We start from the raw sequence: 20,017 nt of genomic DNA, 5'->3' as shown, positions 1-20,017 counted from the left end.
AGGCCTGTGCTCCAGGCCATCCTCTGCACAGGACCTCAGGGCACTGAGAAAGCCCCTTCCCTAACCCCAGCCTGGCCTGGAAGTCTGAGGCCCCTAGCCCCACAGCAGGGCCAGTCAGGTCTTCCCTCAGCTCTCAGGCTGGGGTGTCACTAGGCTTCCTACAAGACCCTACTTCCCCCCACTTTACAGGGTCCAGCCCATCCATCCTTTGACGCCACACTCACAGGAGGTTCATCCTTGTCCCTTTCTTGGTTCACTGGCCCCTCTGGATTCCCACAGCCCTTGGTCTGTCCTTCTCAGTCACTTCTCACCTTGAATGTGCCATGACTTCTGCTTGGCTGTGTCACGGTTGATTCTTCTCATTCAGTTCTTTGATGTGTTACCAACCTTTTATGAAGGAAATTTTCAAACCTACAGCAAAGTGGAAACAACTGTGCAATGAACACCCCTGTCTCCACTACCTGGATTTTGCAGTTAATATTTAATATCTCACCATATTTCTTTAACATTTATCTAATCAGTGTGCTTGGTCTCTCTCTCTCTCTCTCTTTCTCTCTCTCTCTCTCTCTCTCTCTCTCTCACACACACACACACACACACACACAACCACACACAGTGCATCTTATTTTTTTATGTGTTTCTTTTTTTTTTTAATTTTTTTTTCAACGTTTATTTATTTTTGGGACAGAGAGAGACAGAGCATGAACAGAGCATGAACAGAGGGGCAGAGAGAGAGGGAGACACAGAATCGGAAACAGGCTCCAGGCTCTGAGCCATCAGCCCAGAGTCTGACGCGGGGCTCGAACTCACGGACCGCGAGATCGTGACCTGGCTGAAGTCGGACGCTTAACCGACTGCGCCACCCAGGCGCCCCTATGTGTTTCAAGTCAATTACAGACATCAGGCTACCTCACTTCTAAAGCCCATCATTCTGCATATCTTTATTTATAGAAATATTACTTAAGAGCTCTCCTTAAATTGCAGCAAACTTCAGTGTATTTTTTAACAACTTCTGAAAAATGCACACTCCAGGAAGACAGAATTTACCATTGTCCCTGGAAAATCCCCTCAGATCACTTGCCAGACAATCCTTGTCCCCAACCTCTGAAGGCAATTCTTCTCAGTTTTTCCTCCATAGGCTGTTTGATCCTTTAAAATATCTTCTCAGTAGACTCATGTAATATGAACATTCTATTTAAACATTCTGTTTGGCCAGGTACTCTGGGCACAGTGGTTTGGAGAATCATCACTCCTGTGTGTTTGCTGGATATGCTTCGATATTTGTGTCTAGGAGGACAGCTGGAGGTGGCACCTTCTCATTCTTTTTCCTGTGTGTGGCTGGCCCAGAGCGAGTGTCTACAAAGCCCAACAGCCATGGCACATCAGTGGTGGCACATAGTAGGACACAGGGCAGAGGTGGGCTTTTCTCTGAGAGCTGGGGAACAGGTCCTGCAGGGTGGCCAGGAGACTCACTGTGTGCAGAAGGCAAGGCAGAATGTGGGGCAGTAGGACCCAGAAGGCAAAAGCAGTGCAAAAACACCATTGCCACCAGTTTGGATAGCTACTGTCCCTCTACAATGAGATTCCCCTTTTTCTACTACTACTGCCTCCCAGAAATAGCTACCATATATAATTGATCATACAGATGCAAATAGCTATTTATATATGCTTTTCAAGGTATTTTTACATTAATGGGATCATGCAGTTCATAACATTTTCCAGCCATCTGCACATACTCCATTACATGGATGGAGGAAACTTCTTTCATTAGTCTCCCCTGGTCGATATTGTGGTGGTTCCTAATATGTGGCTACAGCAGGCTGTGCACACCCTGAGGTTCACCTCTCTGTGGGCGTGGGTCAGGATTCCCCGGATCAATTCCAGAAGTAGAATTGCATCATTAAGAGGACACACAGCCTGGGGCGCCTGGGTGGCGTAGTCGGTTAAGCGTCCGACTTCAGCCAGGTCACGATCTCGCGGTCCGTGAGTTCGAGCCCCGCGTCGGGCTCTGGGCTGATGGCTCGGAGCCTGGAGCCTGTTTCCGATTCTGTGTCTCCCTCTCTCTCTGCCCCTCCCCCGTTCATGCTCTGTCTCTCTCTGTCCCAAAAATAAATAAACGTTGAAAAAAAAAAATTTAAAAAAAAAAAAAAAAGAGGACACACAGCTTAAACGTTGGTCAGTAGAGTCGAATTTCTCCCAAAGAGCCTGTGCTGGGCAACAGATAGTGTTCCCAGAGCCCAACCCTCCCAGGACAGGTCACTTCCACCTGGTGCCCTTGTCAGTCTCATGGTTGGTTGGTTGTCCTTCCTCACTGCTTGGCTTCCTCCTGACCTTGTCAGCGGGCTGTCTGCCTTCCCAGCTCCTCTCTCTGGAGCCCCAGGAGGCCTGATGTAGAACTCTTCCTCCAGAAAGAAAGCTCTCATAAAGAAGGATCGGTCTCCCTGCCAGGGACTGGATGGTCCCTGTGCCACCCGAGAGCAGGTACACAGTGGGACTCTACCTAGGAGACACAGCTCCCTGAAAGCCAATGTTCATCCATCCTTGGCTTCATTCTCCTCCTGTGTGTGTTACTGTTGGAGGAATTGGGTGAGGGGTGTTGGAACCAAGGAGCAGCTACTAGACAAAGCAAAATCCTTTAAGTCCACATCTCTTCTGCTGAAAAGTCTGACACATCACCCTGCCTTCCACTTACCGAGACTTGCCAGAGTGACAAGACCCTCTAAAGGGGCAGTGCCTTGGGGACACAGAGAGTGCTGCTGCGGAGAAGTGGTGACTGAGCAGGGCCTGAAGGCTGCAGGGTGCACACTTTGGGAAGGGGGTCACAAGCATATGGACAGCACGTGCTCTTCCTGAGAAGTGCAGGCACTATGGGGCCATCCCTCTGAAGCAGCCTCATGAGAGCTGCTCAGAACTAAGACAAGAGCAAAGGGGGCAGAAGTGGGTCCTGGAATGGGTACTTGAACTCAGATCCTGGCCCTGTACCTGCCAGGGGTCTGGAGGAGGCCACCTGCCCTCTCTTAGCCTCAGGTTCCCTCTCTGAAAGCTTGGGTAGGAATGCCTAGCTCACGGGTATTAGAGGTTAAGGAAAGTGTAGATCGGCCCATAGTATACGCTCAGTTAGTGAGGAGTGTCATTTTGGATGAACACCGGTGTTACATGGCTTGGCCTGGCACAGATTTGCCCACTTCCGGTTCCTTCTGCCTGTGTGCTTGTGGCAGGAAGGATCTACTCACTATTTTTGCCTCCTCTGGAGCCTGATCTGTCCACATGCAGCCAGCTGACTGTTCCCTTCTCTGCCTGTATCTAATTACAGTGTGGGCTGTCAATTTACAGTTCTGTCTTGCAAGGAAATGCTTCTTTGCAATAAAAAATCCTGGAATATAAATTGCAGATGACACTTCCTTGAGACTGAGAGCCAAAGCTCTGCTCAGGGTGGCCCTAGCCCGGCTGGCTAAAGGGTGCACAGGAGATAAGCCCAACTGCTCCTTCCAGGCCAATCACAGAGCCCCGTGTCATGGTGGGAAGGGTCCTTATGAAGTGTGAGCCTTGAGCAGGCAGCCTGGCACAACTGAGTTCAAAGCAGCATTGTACTGTTGGTTACTGTGTGTGGGAGAGGACGTGTCACTTACAGACATCAAGCCTCCGCTGGGTGGACCACTGCCATCAGTGCCCTCGGGGGCCAGGCTGGTGCCATGAACAGGAGGCATGTGTCAGGCCAAGCCAAGGATGGTTGACTGCATGTGGGGTGTAGTGCAGTAAGGCAGGCGCTGGCCCCTGAGGAGCTCCCCTGATGTGAACAGGGCCCAGACAATGGTTGACATGCAGAAATATGAACCCACCATTTCCAGGTGTTCCCATTTTTGAAGAATGCTAGTGATCTGGGTTATTAGGGAAAATGTGCAGGCTTTAAGTGTTGATACCCATTTTTGGAAGACACTTGAATGCCTAACAAACCACAACAGCAGCCAGCATTGGGCCATAGGCCCAGAATCTATTTTCTTCAAAGCAGAGAATTTGCAAACACTGCCCTGATCAATGGGAGCTGCAGGGAGACCTGAAGCAGGAGAAATAAGGGCAGCCAGGTCCAAGGTTGTGCTATAATAAAGGTTGTGTAAATAAATAAATTGCGCTAGGGCAAACCAAGCTTCCAGGATTGGAATGACCCAGTCTGGGACAGGAGACAGTGATGGAGGCTAATGACCTTGGGCTTGCAGTTAAAGACCCACATGTTATCCTGGCTAAATCCTTAGGGATCCAGTCTACCAGCTGTCTTCTCTATCCCCTGGTGTTTGCTTCAGGGGAGGCTCAGCAGCCTGGTGAAGGTCTAGGGTCTAGACCTGCACCTCACATATTAGTGTCTCCACACTGAAAGAGGAAGTGCTTGTTGAATGCCGGGTGGGTTGTGTGTAGTCCATGAAGCCTCAGGCAAAGGCAGGGGAAGAACAATCATGTGAGACTTCCAGAACCACAGCTAAGACAGGACTTCTTCCATGGGGGATTCTTTGTGCAGGGTCCCAGAATCTTAGCATATACAGAGGATGAGGTTGGGTCCCTTTAATGGACTCCAAGTATCAGGGGTGAAGATGAGAGGCCCCCCTACAGCCTAAATCTCCCCTGTTACTCAGAGTGGACCCTCCATTACACTGGGTCAGGATCTGGACTCCAGAGGTCAGCCTTGTTTGTTACAACATGTTTCCTTCCTGAGAATTCCATTTTGTGGGGGGACATGCCTTGTAAGACAGAGGGAAGGCAGCCCTCAGCCCCACCTTACACAGACCTTTGAATGTTGCTTTGCAGAAGACTATGAAATTATGATTTCTGGAAAAGGATTTAATAATGCAATAAACAAGGAAGAAGTTATTTGTAGATTCCGCTTCAGCAATGATAAATTCTTCGGTAAGTAGCTCTCTTGGTGCCTCCAAGTGACAAACTCCCTACAACAGGCTGCCTTCCCCTCAGCCAGCCAAGTTTTCAAAGCCCTTGCTTACCATTCACTGTGGGTCCTGTGAGGATAGATCAAGTAGAAGGAGTTACCTGGCTGGGAAGCCTGGTGACCTATACCTCAAAGCTGGGAAGTCATCAACCACAAGAGCCTCTCCTAGCAGGGCTTTAACCCTTGCCAAGAATGGCTGTGGTGTGCTGGGTGTGCCCCAGAGCTGTACTCCCCCTCCCTTGGCTCAGCTCTCACTGGCCTTGAGAGACAAGGACCCGAATCCGTTGAGTCTGCTGGCAAGAAACACAGGCAGCCCTGGGCCAGGCACACTGGGAGCTTCACAAGAGAATGTGTGCATCTGGGATTGAGACAGGATGCCAGCTTCCAGGCCCAGGCCCAGGAATCCTGGCACAGGCACACATTACTTGTCTGACCTTGACCAAATGAGGGTTCTATTCTCAGCTTCTTTTTCCTCTACTGCAAAACGAAGCCAATATGATAGTCGAGCTAAACCATATCACCTATGTAAGCCTATAATGTAAGGAAATACTCAGGCATCAGGTATTCATCCATGATGGGTGAGTGGCCAGTAGAAGCACATAGATGTGCCCCCACACTGAGATGGGTATGATCCTCCCCAGAGAGCAGGGTGGTACAGTAGGACTATCTCCCACTGAGCCCCCAGTGCATTCATTGGACCTGAGATTATGTGCAGTGATGTCTTACTGCAGGGCCATCTGGTAAACCCAGAGCTACCTCCAGACATCACAACATCACACGGTAAATGTTTCAGTCCCTTAAGGGAAATGGTGTCTCTTAGGAACAGGACAGGCCCCACATTCCTAAGCAGCTGTCCCTTCCCCTCTATTCGCTGTGCCTTCTGTTGTTTATTGTGGTCTCAAGAAGTGTCCCTCTCCACATTTATTTTCTTCTTTGTTATTTCATTGTCTCCCTCCCATCCCTCAAATGTAGGGCCTTTGAGAGCAGGGACTCAACCTTTTGCATTCCAACCAGGCATTGCACAGAGCCTGGTGTATAGCCAGGGCTCAGAGGAAGGCAGCAAAGAGAAGCTGGCATCTTCCAGTGTTAGTCTGCTTGCCAGGGGCCAGCTGAGGGGAGATGGATGGATGGACATGCTCCTTGACATTATTCTCTTGTGGTTTTCTCCTAGATAAAAAAGCCACCACTGTGGATGATAACACCATAACATGCTCAGGAGTAATGATACAAAAACCAGACCAGTAAGTGCCCAGGTCAAGGGCCACAGGTGCAGTTTTTGCCACTATGAGGTATATAGGATGTGGGATGTCACCTCTGCTGGGGCAGCACATGTGTATCTCCCAAAGTCTCAGGGCATACTCTCCACTTCTCCTTGTTGGTGGTCACCTGAGATGCTCAGGGATATGCTATAGCCCAGTCTCTGCCAAGGAGGGAGACTACTGGAGATGATGTCCCCAGGGAAAGTCTTTGCTCCAGGTAGCCATCAGAGCTAAGCCAACATACTCTGCAAATTGAGAAAAGTCAGGATGGTGACACCCATCTACCCTCCTTGGAAACCTAGCCCATGGCCAGGAGGGCATCTGACCCCAGGCAGGACTCCTCATGCCTGGCCAGTCTTCACTGCAGAGATTGATCTCAAGGGCTTGGTGTGAGCTCTCCTTACCCATGCCATGTGCTCACTGGTGGCCCCAATCCCTGATGATCAGTTACAATGAGAAGAAATGGGGGATGTGGTTTGATCCACATGCAAGAACTATGTCTGTTGGGGCTATTTCTGTCTATCCACAATTTCTATGCTGCAGGTTGGTCCATGTGAAAGTTAGCCTGAATAATGCCATCAGCTTCATCAGGAGTGATGCTAACATCACCAGCGACAACTGTATGAGTTCCAGGGTAAGGTGGCAGGTTCCCTCCTGGGGCTGTCCAGAGCACTTACACTTAAGGAGCACATGCCCTGGGAGGCAGGAGAAGGGACACAGTGCCAATGGCCCAAGAAAGTAGCTTGTGCAGACAGGGGGCTGGGATGACTTCTCAGAGCCAGCTTGGGGCCCTCAGCCCTTCATTGGCAAGCTGCCCGCACGTGGGGCTTGTGAGGTGCCCTGGGAGTGCTTCCACAAGAGCACCTGCCATGTAGCCTTCTGTCCAGGTCCTGCAGAACCTCTGTTCTCTCTGGGAACCAGGTGTCCCTGAAGGCACAGGAAAGGGAACGGTTAGAGCTCTAAGCAGAGTCCAGAAATGGTGCTGGGGCTCTGCCACCCTGCCTTGCCCCTTGCCACCTCTGCTGACCCAAGAATAGCAGTGGGGAGCTCGGGGTTCCATCCTGCATTCCAGCTGGGCAGGTGGGAGAGGCTGGGAGGCTAGTGTGTTAGGAGCCTGAGTCCAGAACCTCTGGGGCAGCGAGGTGCTCCAAACCCGGGCCCCAGACAGAGGGGATCTGGAGAGCAGGACCCACTGTGGCCCTGTCCAGTCAGGGTGTTTCAGCAGTTGCTGGCAGAGCTGAACCCACACACGCCCATCACTGCTCGCAAGACCAAGCCCACTTGGGGAACACCCCTGTCATTTTGCAGAGGGCATCAGCCTCCCCCTCTGCTTCTGCTGCTTTCTCATGCTCCATCTCCACTAACTCTCTGACCTCTGCTGGACTTTGCTCTCCAGCACTTGGTGGGAAGCTGCCAGGGCTGTGGGGAGGGCCTGGGACTCAGCTCAGGGACGGGCACATGGGAAAGAGGGTGCTGCTCCCAGGTGCCCACTTCTCGGAGCTCCACGTCACCCGGGCACCTGGGGCGGGGCAGCATGACATGGGCGACAGAGCACGTTAGGCACAAGAAGAGGGCTGCCTGGGAGGAGCAATGCCCGTGCCTGATTGCCACCAGCCTAGTGTCCAGTCCCAGCTGGGAGGGTTCCAGCGGCATGGACAGTCCTCTGACTGTATGTTCGCTTGTGCCAGGACAGGCACTCACTGACCAGCAGACCGCACTCGGCCATTTGTCCCTCAGGAGTCTGACAGGCCGCCCTCAGCAGGCACATTTAGGAAAGAACTCAGGAGGAGCCTGAGTTCATGGGCCCCCACCCTGCTTCCCCCTCCTGGGCACAGACTCTGTCCCCTGTAGCTCCCCTGCCTCAGGGAAAGCCGTGCATTTGGTTTAGGGCAGGACTGTACCGCGTGCGGCTGAGGCGTGCAGTGAGGGCTGGCATGTCACACATGGGGATTCCGGTCCTTGTCAGGGCTCTGGGCCAGAGCCTCAGAACGAAGCCAGTGGTGGGCTCTGTGGCCCAGGGTTCCACAGCAGCTCTTTGAGTGCAGTCTTGTCCTCCAGGCCTTCAGTGCTCCCTGGAGGTGGGGAAATCTGAGGTGAGTGGGAACACGCGATGTGCAGGTGTAGTGTGCTGGGGGGAGGCACCCAGTGAGGACCATCCAGATCTCCCCTAGACTTTTGACATGTGCTTTCTGCAGAATATGCCATCAGAAGGTGATGAACCACCCTCTCCAGCTCCTCCTTCTCCAGAAGTCATGACTCCCCCGGAAAACCTGGCATCATTTATGCCACCTATCCAACCTATCTACTTGGTTGTGCTCCTCGCAGCCGTGCTCACAGTCCTGTGTCTTTCCTGCTGCTTCTGGCTATGCTGTTGCAAAAAGGTATGTGATATCTTGAACATAGTACCATTCCCCAGGCCCATGCCAACAACTTGAGGGATACAGCCCCTACCCCTGCCCCATGATCCTGCCTCTGGGTGGGTTCCCATAAACTCCCAGGCCATCAGATGAGTAAACAAAGGCACAGACTGTGTCTACAATTCCTGGGCAGAAACTCAGCCTGCATCTCAGGGACCCCCTGCTTCATGCTTGTTTCCAGAGGCATCCTATGAGCTGCCCTGTCCTCTGGGGATAAGCCACCCCAGTACCCAGTGACAAGGGAGGCATCACAGCAGCCAGGCTTCTGGAGAACTCAGGGAGACCAAGCACCAGAAGAGGCCTCTGATGCTGAGAGAGGAAAGCGGGTCCCATAGAAGGCACTGGGGCCCACAAAAGAGAATCTGCTGGAAGGGATGATTCCTAGCCTCTGGGGCAACTGAGCCTTGGAAACCAGTACAGATTTCTGCACACAACCAGTGCATCCCTCCTTCCTTCCTCAGTCATTACTAAGGGCCAGGACATGATGGGCCCCATACTTGGCACACAGGGACGGGAAAGGAGCTGCCACCATCTTGCACACAGGAGCTCACAGTCTGGTGTCTGCTCTGGTATTGGTACCTGGGGGTGGCGGGTAAAATGTCAGCCTCATAGGCTGTGGCATCAGGGCCCTAGCAAAGGAGAGACACTAGCCCCCGGGGAGGGAGAAGGGCAGACGTACTGGCTCTGCTGGGTTTGCAAGGACCCGGGACAGAGCTGGGTGAAGGAAGAGGAAACCACAGAGGTGGGAAAGGACAGAGCAAAGCAGCAAGACAGAAGCAGGCCGGATTGCTGTGGAGGGGGAGCTGTGAGGACAGAAAGCGGGAGTGGGGGCTGTCAGCACAGAGTGGGGACTAGGGAAGGCTGTGGGCTGTGGGAGGTGAGGGGAGAGGAGGAAGGGAATTGGATGTGTTCTCTTGTCTTCATGTCATGGAAGGGCTCCAAATGAAAACTACTGCGTGGACACCTCCGCCAGGGACCAGGCACCCTAGTCTGGCTGTCTCCCTGTCCACCGCCAGGGAGGTCCGATATCCCTTTGATAACCCAGGAGCCTGAGCCTCGGGATGCTGGAGCCGGTTGGCCACATCCCATAGACAGTGGGCTCGCAGACTGACACCCAAAGCCCACGTTCTGTCCCACTGCTGCTGAGTAGGGTCCCCTTCTGTCTGCATGGCTGAGCCAGTGCCCTTCATGCTCCTCCAGCCGATGTTCATGTCTCTTTAACATTCTAGCCCTGTAAGGAGCCACCAGTGCAGAAGATAGTAATGGTAAGTCCTGATTTTTGTCCTCATGTCAGTGTGCCTGGTGCCCACGCTGACCTTCACACAAGGGGTCCTGCTGCCTGTGGGATATTTCCACCTGCTGCCCCACCGCCTCCCACCTACCTGGGTAGAGAGAGCTGGACGAAAGAAGAGGGTGATAGAGGGACAGGGAGGGCCCTCGGGAGGACTTACGACTCAAAACACCTTTCCCGAGTGTGCAACTCAGCCTGATCAAGAGCTGCGCCACTCACTTAGCAACTTGGGGTAGCCTATTTCAGCAATGGCTGTGGACCCAAAAATATTGGAACTTCTGCCAGTTCCCAAAGGACAGTTCATAGCTGTACCTTCACCCGGTCTCAGGTGAGTTCTTGGAAAAAGAGCTTCAGGTATCAGGACCAGGTCGCCTCCTTCAGGCTCTAATGAATATTGGGCTGAATTTCACTGATCTTTATCCCTGTCACCTGGCAGGCAAGAGGCTTGACCGGGCTGGTACTGTGGGGAGTGCAGAGCTGGTGAGGTTGGAAGAGGTCTTCCCCGGCATGGAGTCTGAGTAAGGCCCATGCCGGGTGAGCACAGAGAGCAGGGATCTGAGGAGCGGGTATGGCTCACTCAGGGGCAGGGACACAGTGTCCCAAACAGGGGGACCTGAGTCTGAGAGCTGGTAGGAAACAGCCCTCAGTGTCTGGGGCTGTACAGTAGCAGGTTACATTGTCACCTGAGGAGACTGGATGTGCCAGGGTCAGGTGAATGCAGCCCTGTCCTCCACCAATTCTTTACCCTGATGGCCCTCCTATGCACTGATAGCCGCAGGACCAGGCTTCTCCACCAAGGGCGGCACCAGGGCACAGAGGGACAGGATAGAGTTTGTTGGCCTTTTGGGGAAAAGCCATATCTGCAAACCAAAAGAGTTTGCTTGTTTTCACAAGGAGGACACTGTCACAGTACAGAGTGCTCCTCATTTGTCCTTGGTATCTCCAAATTCCCCTTGTCGAGTGGCCAGTGCTTGACACTGCTGGGGCAACAGACAGATGTCATGTGTCTGCACCCGGGAGCTGCCAGACCAGGAAGCAAACTGTACTTTCTCTTCCTAGGCACCCGTGAGGGAATGTATACGGCCCCGCCCAGTGGTGGTCCCTTGTAGGTGCCGAGGAGGCGGGATAAGACGGATAGAGGTGAGAAGGGCCTTTAGGTGGGGCTGAGGGACAAGGGAAGGCAGCCAGTCCATGGCCCCACATGAACCATGGCTTGGGTGGAGATGAGCTTTGTGGGCACTACATCGATCCCTGGGCACGGGAAAAACTGCAGAGGCCATCCCGATCCCGGGCCCCAGGAGAGGGCAAAGACTGTGAGGGCTCTTGACATCACCAACACCACTTGGAGCCCGGCACCAGGCTTGGAAGGGGCCCAGGTTTTCAGATGTTGGTGGCTGGCCACAGCCTGCCAGTCCCAGGCTGTCTGAGGTCATCAGCGGCTCCAACAATGGCTTCCATTTTCTTGGCCACCAGGCAGAGGAGTAAAACACAAGCTCAATCACAAACAGTCTCCCACAGGTCAGAAAAAGAATCGTTTAAGGAAAATTCTGAGCAAAGTTTGTTCCATGAGTCAGCTCAGCAAACTGAGGGACTAAGCTAACTACGTTGTCCTTGGACGCACTGACATGGGGACAAGGGCCTCAAAGAGGAGGAGGCTGTGAGGAAACATCCTCACAGGAAGTGCTAGGGCCGCACCCTGGGTGGGAGCTCCAGGCCCTGCAGGGGGGCATGAAGACAGGGTGGGGAGGCCCCTGGTGGCCCTGGCTGAGGAAGGAAGAACCCCATAATCTTCCTTCGTGAGCTTTGGCCTCCTCCTGGTCCTGCATCTGCGGCGATGAACCCGTTGGAACCACTGTACCAGGGCCTGGGCACGTTAGTCCTAGTCCGGCTGTCTCCCTGTTGACCCCTCAAGGAACCTCAGATGGCAGCTGGAAAGCCTGTGGACATTCAGCCTGGGGGCTCAAAGAAGCCAAACCGCCTCCAGACAGGGCAAAGGTCATGGCCTGGGGCTTGTTCCTGCTCACAAGGCACAGCCCCACCTGCCCCCTCAGTAGGGCCCAGAGAGGCCTGAACTACAGGTCCTGAAGTCGGGAGGCCACCTGCCCCTGGGTCCAGGGCCTCTCACTGGTGTCCTCCCCTCCTCTCTCTGGAGCAGCCCCAGAATCAGCCCTCATCCCCACCTGCTCCTGGTGTGCCCCCTGTAGGCCCTTGTCCCCTTCTCCCAGCTCCTGCCCAGCTCCCTGATGCCCACATCACATTCCCCTGCAAGACCTCTCCTTGTGACCCTGCATGTCCCCCACCTTAGACCCTTCCTCTCAAAGTAGCCCCTGCCTTCTCCTCCTACACCAGAAATACAGACTCATTTCGGGTTCCAAAACAATCTGTGACCTACAGTGACACTGCCTGCCCTGAAACACACAAGGCCACCAGGCCCCTGCCCCAGGCGGAGACTACAGAGCGGCCTCGGTGTGTTCCTGGGGACAGAGCCCTCTGGAGCCATCTCAGGCAGAGGGGCTGCTACCCCTCTGGAGGTGACGGCAAGGCCCTGGAGCTTCCTCACAGCCACATCTGCTTTTCAGGGCAAACTGGACACCTTGTGTGACTTTGTGCAAAGCTGCAACCAGATCCCATTGATGTGGTGTCAGCCCAGGAACGCGGTAAGCAGGGGCACAGGGATGTTCCCTGGGCAGGCGCCCTTTTCTCTTTGCCCTTGGCCGCTGAGCTCATGGACTATGGGTCAGAGAGCCCTGTCCATGCATCTTCCGGGAGGATGCCCCAGACGAGGAGACGCGGTGCTCATGAGCCTCCCATGTGGATTCTGGATGGGGCGCCTGCATTTCCTTGCTGGTCCCCATCAGAAGGACAAGAAACTTTCTTGGGGAGAGTGTTACCCAGTGCCTCCAAGCTTAAGTGAAAGAGGCTGGAGAAGGAGGCAGGCCAGCAAGTTCTCCTGACCCCCAGCCATCATCCCTCCCCACCGAGCTCCCCAACCTGTGTCTGCTGGATCCACACCCTCATCCTCTGAGACTCTCCTGGGCAGCTCCCTCATGTGCCAGGAATGCTGGAGGGCATGGTGACACCCCCATGTTGTTGACCAACATTGCGTGCTTTTGCCAGCTAGTAGAGTCCCTCCACATTCCACTGCCTGTGACAATGGGGAGAAGCCTGCATGTTACAGGTGTTCCCCTTGGAATTTAATAGTTGTGATGGCTAATTGTTAGAGTTCCTCCTATGCCAGCTGCCAGTCTAAGAACTTTCCATAATTTCACATTCAATCCTGCCAGTAACTGTACGTGCAGGTACTACTAATATGCCAGTTTTACCAAGGAGGGACCAAGGCACAGAGAAATCAAGCAACTTGCCCCAGGTCACAGAGCCTAGGAGTGGCAGAGCTGGACTTGAACCCCAGGGCCTGCCTCCACCCTTCTCACTGCCCTGCCCCCACCAGGTCAGCACTCATGAAACCATAATGGTTTCCCCAAAACCAATGCAGAGCTCAGAATTAGGGCCCATGAAGAGCATGCTCCTGGCTTGCCTGGGAATCATGTGCCTAAGCTTCCCCATGATCAGAACCTCAGACTGGGCCAGGTGCCTGGAGGACGTGGTGTCCCCAGTATCTATAGTGAGGGCTGCATTAGTCATTTTCTTAGTTCAGGCAAGCATGACTGTCCCTGGTGGCCAGGTGAGCATTAGGAGTCCTGGGCACGCCTGGGGGTGGGGACCCTGCTGAGGAGACACATGGATGTGTGCTGACACCCAGCAGGGCCAAGTCTGCTGTCGGAGGTTTCAAGGCTCCTCAGGAGACCACTGGGCTCCTGGCTCTGGGTCTAAACAGAGCTCGCGGTCCCAGCCATGTTTGCACAGATGCCCATTCTGCATCTGGATCTCCTGAAGCCTCTTCCAGGGCCACAACCCCATTATGGTCACTAGCACCACACCGGCCTTGTGCCAGGAACCCACCCAGCCACATCCACTCTGGGCAGAGGGAGAGAGCAAGACATGGAGGGAGGCCCACGACCAGAGGGAGAACAAGGGAGAGATACCAGAAAGGGCCATTTTACCCCATCAAGGGGAGGGCAGGGGCACTGGGCACCCTCTGATATGGTCCCTTTCCCAAGACCCTACTGGGAGTGTCATGGATTGTGGGGCACTTGTAGCTGCCCAGCACTTTCCCAGGCCCCTACCATGCCAGTTCTGGAGTCAGCCCAGTACTCTTTCAAGCTGGGAGTGAAAGTGACCCCATTTGTTTACTGATGGGAAAACAGTCCTGAGAGGCCAGCAAAGTCACAGAGGCCACCCAGAGAGCAAGTGGCAACACCCAGGGCCATCTAAAGTAACCCCCTTCATCCTGAGCAGAGCTGGGAGCCCATAAGTAGGCCCTTTGGGTGTGAGTTCCCTTCCCACTCCTGGGTCCCTCCCATGTGACTTTGTCCCTCTGACCATCCTCCTGGAGACCTGAGTGTGGCTGTTTTCTTCAGGACCGTTTCTCCCTATGCACATACACAGAATGACCCAAGAAGACTCAGTCTAGTTTCTTAATCTTGAGTCAAACCCTGGCTTCCATCCAAGGTCCTGATTCCCTTCCTTTGTTGCTTTATCCCAGGGAAGCCCATTAACCCACCAACAGGACCACTGCTAGGTCCGCCAGGAAATCAGGCCAACAGTGGCCAACCTTACCCTCCCCCACTGCACGTAGTTCATGGTCACAGAGCTGTGTCCCAGTGCACATACCCTGCGTGTCCCCCACACAACGCCCTATGCACAGCGTCTCCTTTCCTCCTCACAGCCACCCCTCAGGGACCACACCTGCCCGTGACAGAGCTTCCCGAGGCCAGACACTGTTCTAACTGTTTAATACAACTAACTCTTTCATCCCCCACAATTCCATGGGGAGAAAGCCAAGGCCCCGCACAGTTAAGTCTCCTGCCCAGAAGCCCTAGGGCCAGCATCAGGAGCTGACGCCTCACTGCCAGCCTGGCTCCTTCTCTTCTACCAAGGCGGTCACTTCTCTGCATGTCACAGCTGTGGAAACTGAGTGCATGAATTTTCGTGATGGACTCAATGTGATGGGGCTGTGGAGAGGTGCGGCAGGGCAGGTGATGACCTCCGGAAGGTTCACGTACAAGTCTAGGCTCCAACACCCATATCATGCTGCCAGGGTCATAGGGAAATATCTGGGCTCTGTCCACAGAGTCCACAGAGTCCATCTGTCCACAGCGCAGTGTGTTATATATGCAAACAATTGTGAATGTCACTGTTATTTTGATAGTATGCTGATAACAGACCTCCTTCTAAATATGAGCTCATGTATGTTTGCTGGGAAAGTGTTCTTCCATGGAACAATTAGAACCTGGGTACAGATCGGCCTTATGATGTATTCATGCCAAGGAGCTCCTGAGTCCTCTGTCCTTGCCCATGGCACAGAGGGAGCTTCATCAGGGAGGGGGGTGTGACAAAGCTGGTACGTAGCTTCCCCTCTCCAGGAAGACTGAACTTGATAGCTGTCTGTCAAGCCGGTGAACTTTGAGAAGATCTCAGATCATAACCTTGGGATTGTGATGCAGCTGGCTCTCCTGTGTTCTGCAACCCTCTCCTCCCCCTGACCTGAAACTCAAACACACACACACACACAGAGGCAACCCAAGCATGTGCAAGGACATGCTGACACATGCACACATTCCCCATGAAGTAGCAGGAAACGAGGTAATGGAGCCCATGTCCCAAAGCATGGAGATTCGGGCTAGCAGTGACCCATTTGCCAGTGGATCCAAGATTAGTCCCTTCACTGTGCAGCACTGAACTGATGTAAACAGTAATTGGTCACTGCCTTAGGTCATCAAATGGTAGGAAGGCAGAGAGGAAGGAGACTCCCCTCCACCCCCAGACCCCTCCACTCAGCCCATGACACTTGCAACACAGTCTCAGGGTCTCTCTGGCCCTCCGCGTTCCCCCTGCCACGTAGGGCCCCTCTTTTCTCCCAGCAGTCCATGGGAAGATGCAGCCTGCAGCTCCCGGAGACGGACTCAGGCGTGGGAGAGAGGACGGGCTCAGCACAGGTGCCCTACAGTCATCCCTTGATGAAATCAGAGCAATCCCACAGCAGTTGCTAGGTCTAGATAATCTGTTTATGCTCGGGAGTAAATAAGCAGAAATAAAGGAGCCTGAGATAAAGATAAAGTTTCCAATCTGTTCTCAGTAGCAGCACACCCATGCACACGTGTAACACAAGTGTACTGACCTATAATGAAACCACAAACCTTCACTCACTGCTATAACAGAAGATTTGGATATGTGAAAACCTAGACCACATTGCCAGCTTTTCCCAGAGGAATCGTGCGCTTAGCTCTGCTTTAGTGTAATTGTAATGAACATGCTTAGGGAATTTGATCAAACTGATTTAAGGATGAATTGAAAAAAATTACAGTTGAGTGTAGTTTGGGAGTTTTTGATGTGATCCTGGGGCAGGGATGGTGAACGTCCTGCCAGATGACCGAGACTCTGCCCATGGGCCCAAAACAGTCTATGGTATTGAGAAGAGACCCAGCTGCAGTGCTCTGGGCTATGGACTAGAGGGTCCCCTATTCGGCCCTGGAATGTGGTTGTGCAAAGGCGGCATTAGAGAATGGGATTGGGAAATAAACAACTTTTGTTTCCTCGTGCATGTCTGTCTGTATTGTCTGGGCTCTCTACAATATCTCTGTTATGATCAAGAGAAGCAGAAATGTTTATCTGTAAAAGGTAACAATATTAACTTGATAAAGCCTAAGGTGATATTACATAGAAAGTTGCCTAGAAAGTGACATTTTACAAAGTATGTCAGTCTTGCTGTCCTGCTGGGAAAGTCACAGCCAGGAATCCCTACCCATCTCTGGGCTTGGCTCCACTCTGCACACAGGCATGCGGGTCCCCAAGGGTGTGTGTCTTTCTTGAACTTTTCATTGGATCAATATCCTTGTGGATATGGGAAAGGACAAGGTCTGCCTCTAGGTGACCCAGATTCATTAATAACATACTTATAAATTCAAGGGGGTTTAGGTGTGTTGTTTTTCTAATGTGGCTACTGTTAGGAGGGAAAACCAAGATTATTCGAAAGGGTTAGTAAGGATTTTTAACAGTAGGGTGATGACAATGAAAGTCTCAGTAAAAGAAAGCAGTGGTCATACCCTTTGTCACTCTCAGGCACTCAAGCATAACACTATGAGGGAATTATGGGTTCACAGAAGCCCAAAGTTTGCCCACTACATGGAGCACCTGTGGGGACTGGTGGGACCTTCTGGGGACCGACAGGCCCAGACAGATTCAGCAGGGGATCATTGGGGATCTGGGCAGTAGGAAGAGCACAGGTGTGATTAGAGAAGGAGCTTGACAGGCCCCAGCAGCCAGAGAAACCACAGCTTTCTGGACCCAATTCCACTGGTTTCTCAGTGACCTTCTCTCTCTTCTCTTCCCTACAGAGGAGGTGCCTCAACTTTGCCCGATTGAGGCCCCCCTGCATGAAGTATCCCTGTACCCCAAAGATCTGCCTTCTACCCTGCACCCCAAAGATCTGCTTTCCACCCAGCCAGGAGTGCTTCCCCATCAGCAACTGCTACTCATGCTGCCAATGCCCATCACGCAAGTGTTCCCGGCTTCCCTCCAGGATGCTGCCACTGATGGCCCCCTCTTCCCCGGCACTCTGCGGAACCACTCTGTCACTCCCACCCCCATAGCCCAGCCTCCATCTCACCAAAACCCCAAGGTTATTAAGAGCCCTTTGTGCACTGAATTAGACATACGTTTTGAGTGTTGGTTTACAGTCAAAGGGAGTTGGAATTAGTTGCTGATCAGCAAGAGAATTTGGTGGGCTTTGCTCCACTGTATGAGACTATCTATACTGCTTCCTTCCAGGACAAAGCACCCTGGTGTCCTGTGGATGCAGACATGGATGTGCCCCAGTCCCCACGGCCCACTCTTCTTCTGTCCCCAAGGGCTGGGACACCTGGGATTTTGGCCAAATTCCGCTCTTTGAAAAAAGCCCAACATGTCTTTGAAATAGGAATCCAATCCTGTGTCTCCTTCCCTAATTTTGTGTAGAGAGAAAGACTTGAGTTTCTCACCCTCCTTGACTCCACGTTCTTGGTTTTCATTTTTTTCACTACCCACACTCTGAATGTGTCCTAGAAAGAGACAAGCCTCCCCCAAGGTCACCAGCTGCCAGGGTAACTTCTCTTTCCAGATACCCCAAACCGTCCCCAGGCCCAGAAGAATTTTAGAGAATCCTCTCCGTTTCCCTAGGGAATGTAAACCTCCCCTATTTGTCATTTGCCATTTGCAAGACCACAACCAGTTATCTCTAATCCATGTCGATAGTAAATTAAAGTACTCTGCACCCTCAGCCTCTTGTCCTTGAATGTCATAATTATGCTTTTCAGTAGAATTTCTGTAAGACAAGTATAGGTAAAAAAAATACATCAGGTTTGGGTTTTTAGTCTGTATTGATTAAAGTGGCTGCATAGCAATGCCCATAATTAAAAGAAAGAAAGAAAGAAAGAAAGAAAGAAAGAAAAAGAAAAGGTTTTCCTGGGGGCGCCTGGGTGGCTCAGTTGGTTAAGTGACCAACTTCGGCTCGGGTCATGATCTCACAGTTTGTGAGTTCAAGCCCCGCGTTGGGCTCTGTGCTGACAGCTCAGAGCCTGGAGCCTACTTCAGATTCTGTGTTTCCCCCTCTCTTTACCCCTCCCCTGCTCATGCTCTGTGTCTCTCTGTCTCTTAATAATAAACGTTAAAATAAATAAATAAATAAATAAACAAACAAATAAATAACGGTTTTCCTGGAATGGCTATGAATGTGGAAAATGTTTGCAGGGTAACTCTCCAAAGCCTTTTTACCTGGAGTTGCTCTTTCTTGTGGACCCCTCCCCCACTTGTCTGCCCTGTCCCAGCCTGGGTCGCAGATCAGTGTCCTGCCAGGACAGGAACGGTGACAGAGAACATGTCCACCCGCATGGTGGGCCTTTTCCACCTCTGCCAGTACATCTGTCTTGCAAGCTATTTATGGGAAGCCTTTTCCTGGCACGAAATGCCAGGCACGGGTGTCTCAGAGAAATAAGCCAACTCAAGACGGAGGAAATAGAGGAGGGGGCTTAGCCCCTGTGGCATGGGACTCAGTAGTTTCACTGGGACTCCATTCAGTGACTCATTCCAGAGCAGTGAGTGATAGGTGCTTGAAGACCACAAGCAACCCCTCCATGCCTCACTTCCTGAAGTCCTTCATGGACTGTGAGGCCTTAGCCAACATTCTGGTTTGGTTTAGTGTTGCAAGAGTGAAAATCACCGGCTGTGTAAGCACAGAGCATGTTAACAAGGCTGGCAGGTGACACAGGGCTGGCCCCACGGGGAAAGGTCCGGTGGGTCTCAGATGCCTGTCTAGTGCGGGATGGGTCCCACTGGTTCTAGACTGCCTCCACTGAGCTGCAGGTACTTATGGGTCATATACAAATGAGCCAAGAACAGCCACATCCAGCTTTAAAAAGGTGGCTAGGACCATGGGTCTTTTGAGAATCTGGGGGGAAAATGTTTACTGTACTTATAATACCAAGAAAAGTGTGTGAAACATTTTTTTTATTGGAAAGAAAGAGAATGAAACAGCATGAAAGTGTAGACAGAGATTTTGATCTCTTCTCAAGAAGTAGAATATTTTGTTTTGTCTGTAACTGGTGTGAAAGCACTGTCCTGGCCTGAGAGGTTCAAGGACACTTTTCTTTTTTTTTTTTTTTTTTTTTTAATTTTTTTTAAGTGTTTATTTATTTCTGAGACAGAGAGAGACAGAGCATGAACAGGGGAGGGTCAGAGAGAGAGAGATACAGACTCCGAAGCAGGCTCCAGGCTCAGAGCTGTTAGCACAGAGCCTGACACGGGGCTCGAACTCACGGACCGTGAGATCATGACCTGAGCCGAAGTCGGCCGCTTAACCGACTGAGCCACCCAGGCGCCCCTCAAGGACACTTTTCTGAAAGTAGCTCTGTGCCTCTGCATCATATCCAAGTATGACCGTAAGACAGTGCAGGCCCATCTCGCAGCCTCTGTGACCCTATATGGAGAAATGTATCTGTGATTCAATAAAAGGGCTTAATGTGAC

General features: G+C 52.3%; 1 protein-coding gene across 1 annotated transcript in view; it reads left to right on the top strand.

Moving 5' to 3' along the window:
• ANTXRL (ANTXR like) overlaps window positions 1-17,672 on the top strand; it is a 37,121-nt gene extending 19,449 nt beyond the window's left edge. The window contains exons 10-17 of the mRNA XM_043596796.1: window positions 4,798-4,896; window positions 6,105-6,174; window positions 6,736-6,826; window positions 8,388-8,573; window positions 9,839-9,874; window positions 10,960-11,040; window positions 12,480-12,557; window positions 17,355-17,672. Coding sequence (XP_043452731.1) covers window positions 4,798-4,896; window positions 6,105-6,174; window positions 6,736-6,826; window positions 8,388-8,573; window positions 9,839-9,874; window positions 10,960-11,040; window positions 12,480-12,557; window positions 17,355-17,609 — 896 coding nt within the window. The 3' untranslated portion in view covers window positions 17,610-17,672. The remainder of the gene's footprint in view (window positions 1-4,797; window positions 4,897-6,104; window positions 6,175-6,735; window positions 6,827-8,387; window positions 8,574-9,838; window positions 9,875-10,959; window positions 11,041-12,479; window positions 12,558-17,354) is intronic.
• The last annotated feature ends 2,345 nt before the right edge of the window (window positions 17,673-20,017 follow it).

This window comes from Prionailurus bengalensis, chromosome D2 (genome assembly GCF_016509475.1).
Source record: "Prionailurus bengalensis isolate Pbe53 chromosome D2, Fcat_Pben_1.1_paternal_pri, whole genome shotgun sequence".
NCBI classification, from domain to species: domain Eukaryota; kingdom Metazoa; phylum Chordata; class Mammalia; order Carnivora; family Felidae; genus Prionailurus; species Prionailurus bengalensis.
This window is presented reverse-complemented; position numbering and strand designations above follow the sequence as displayed.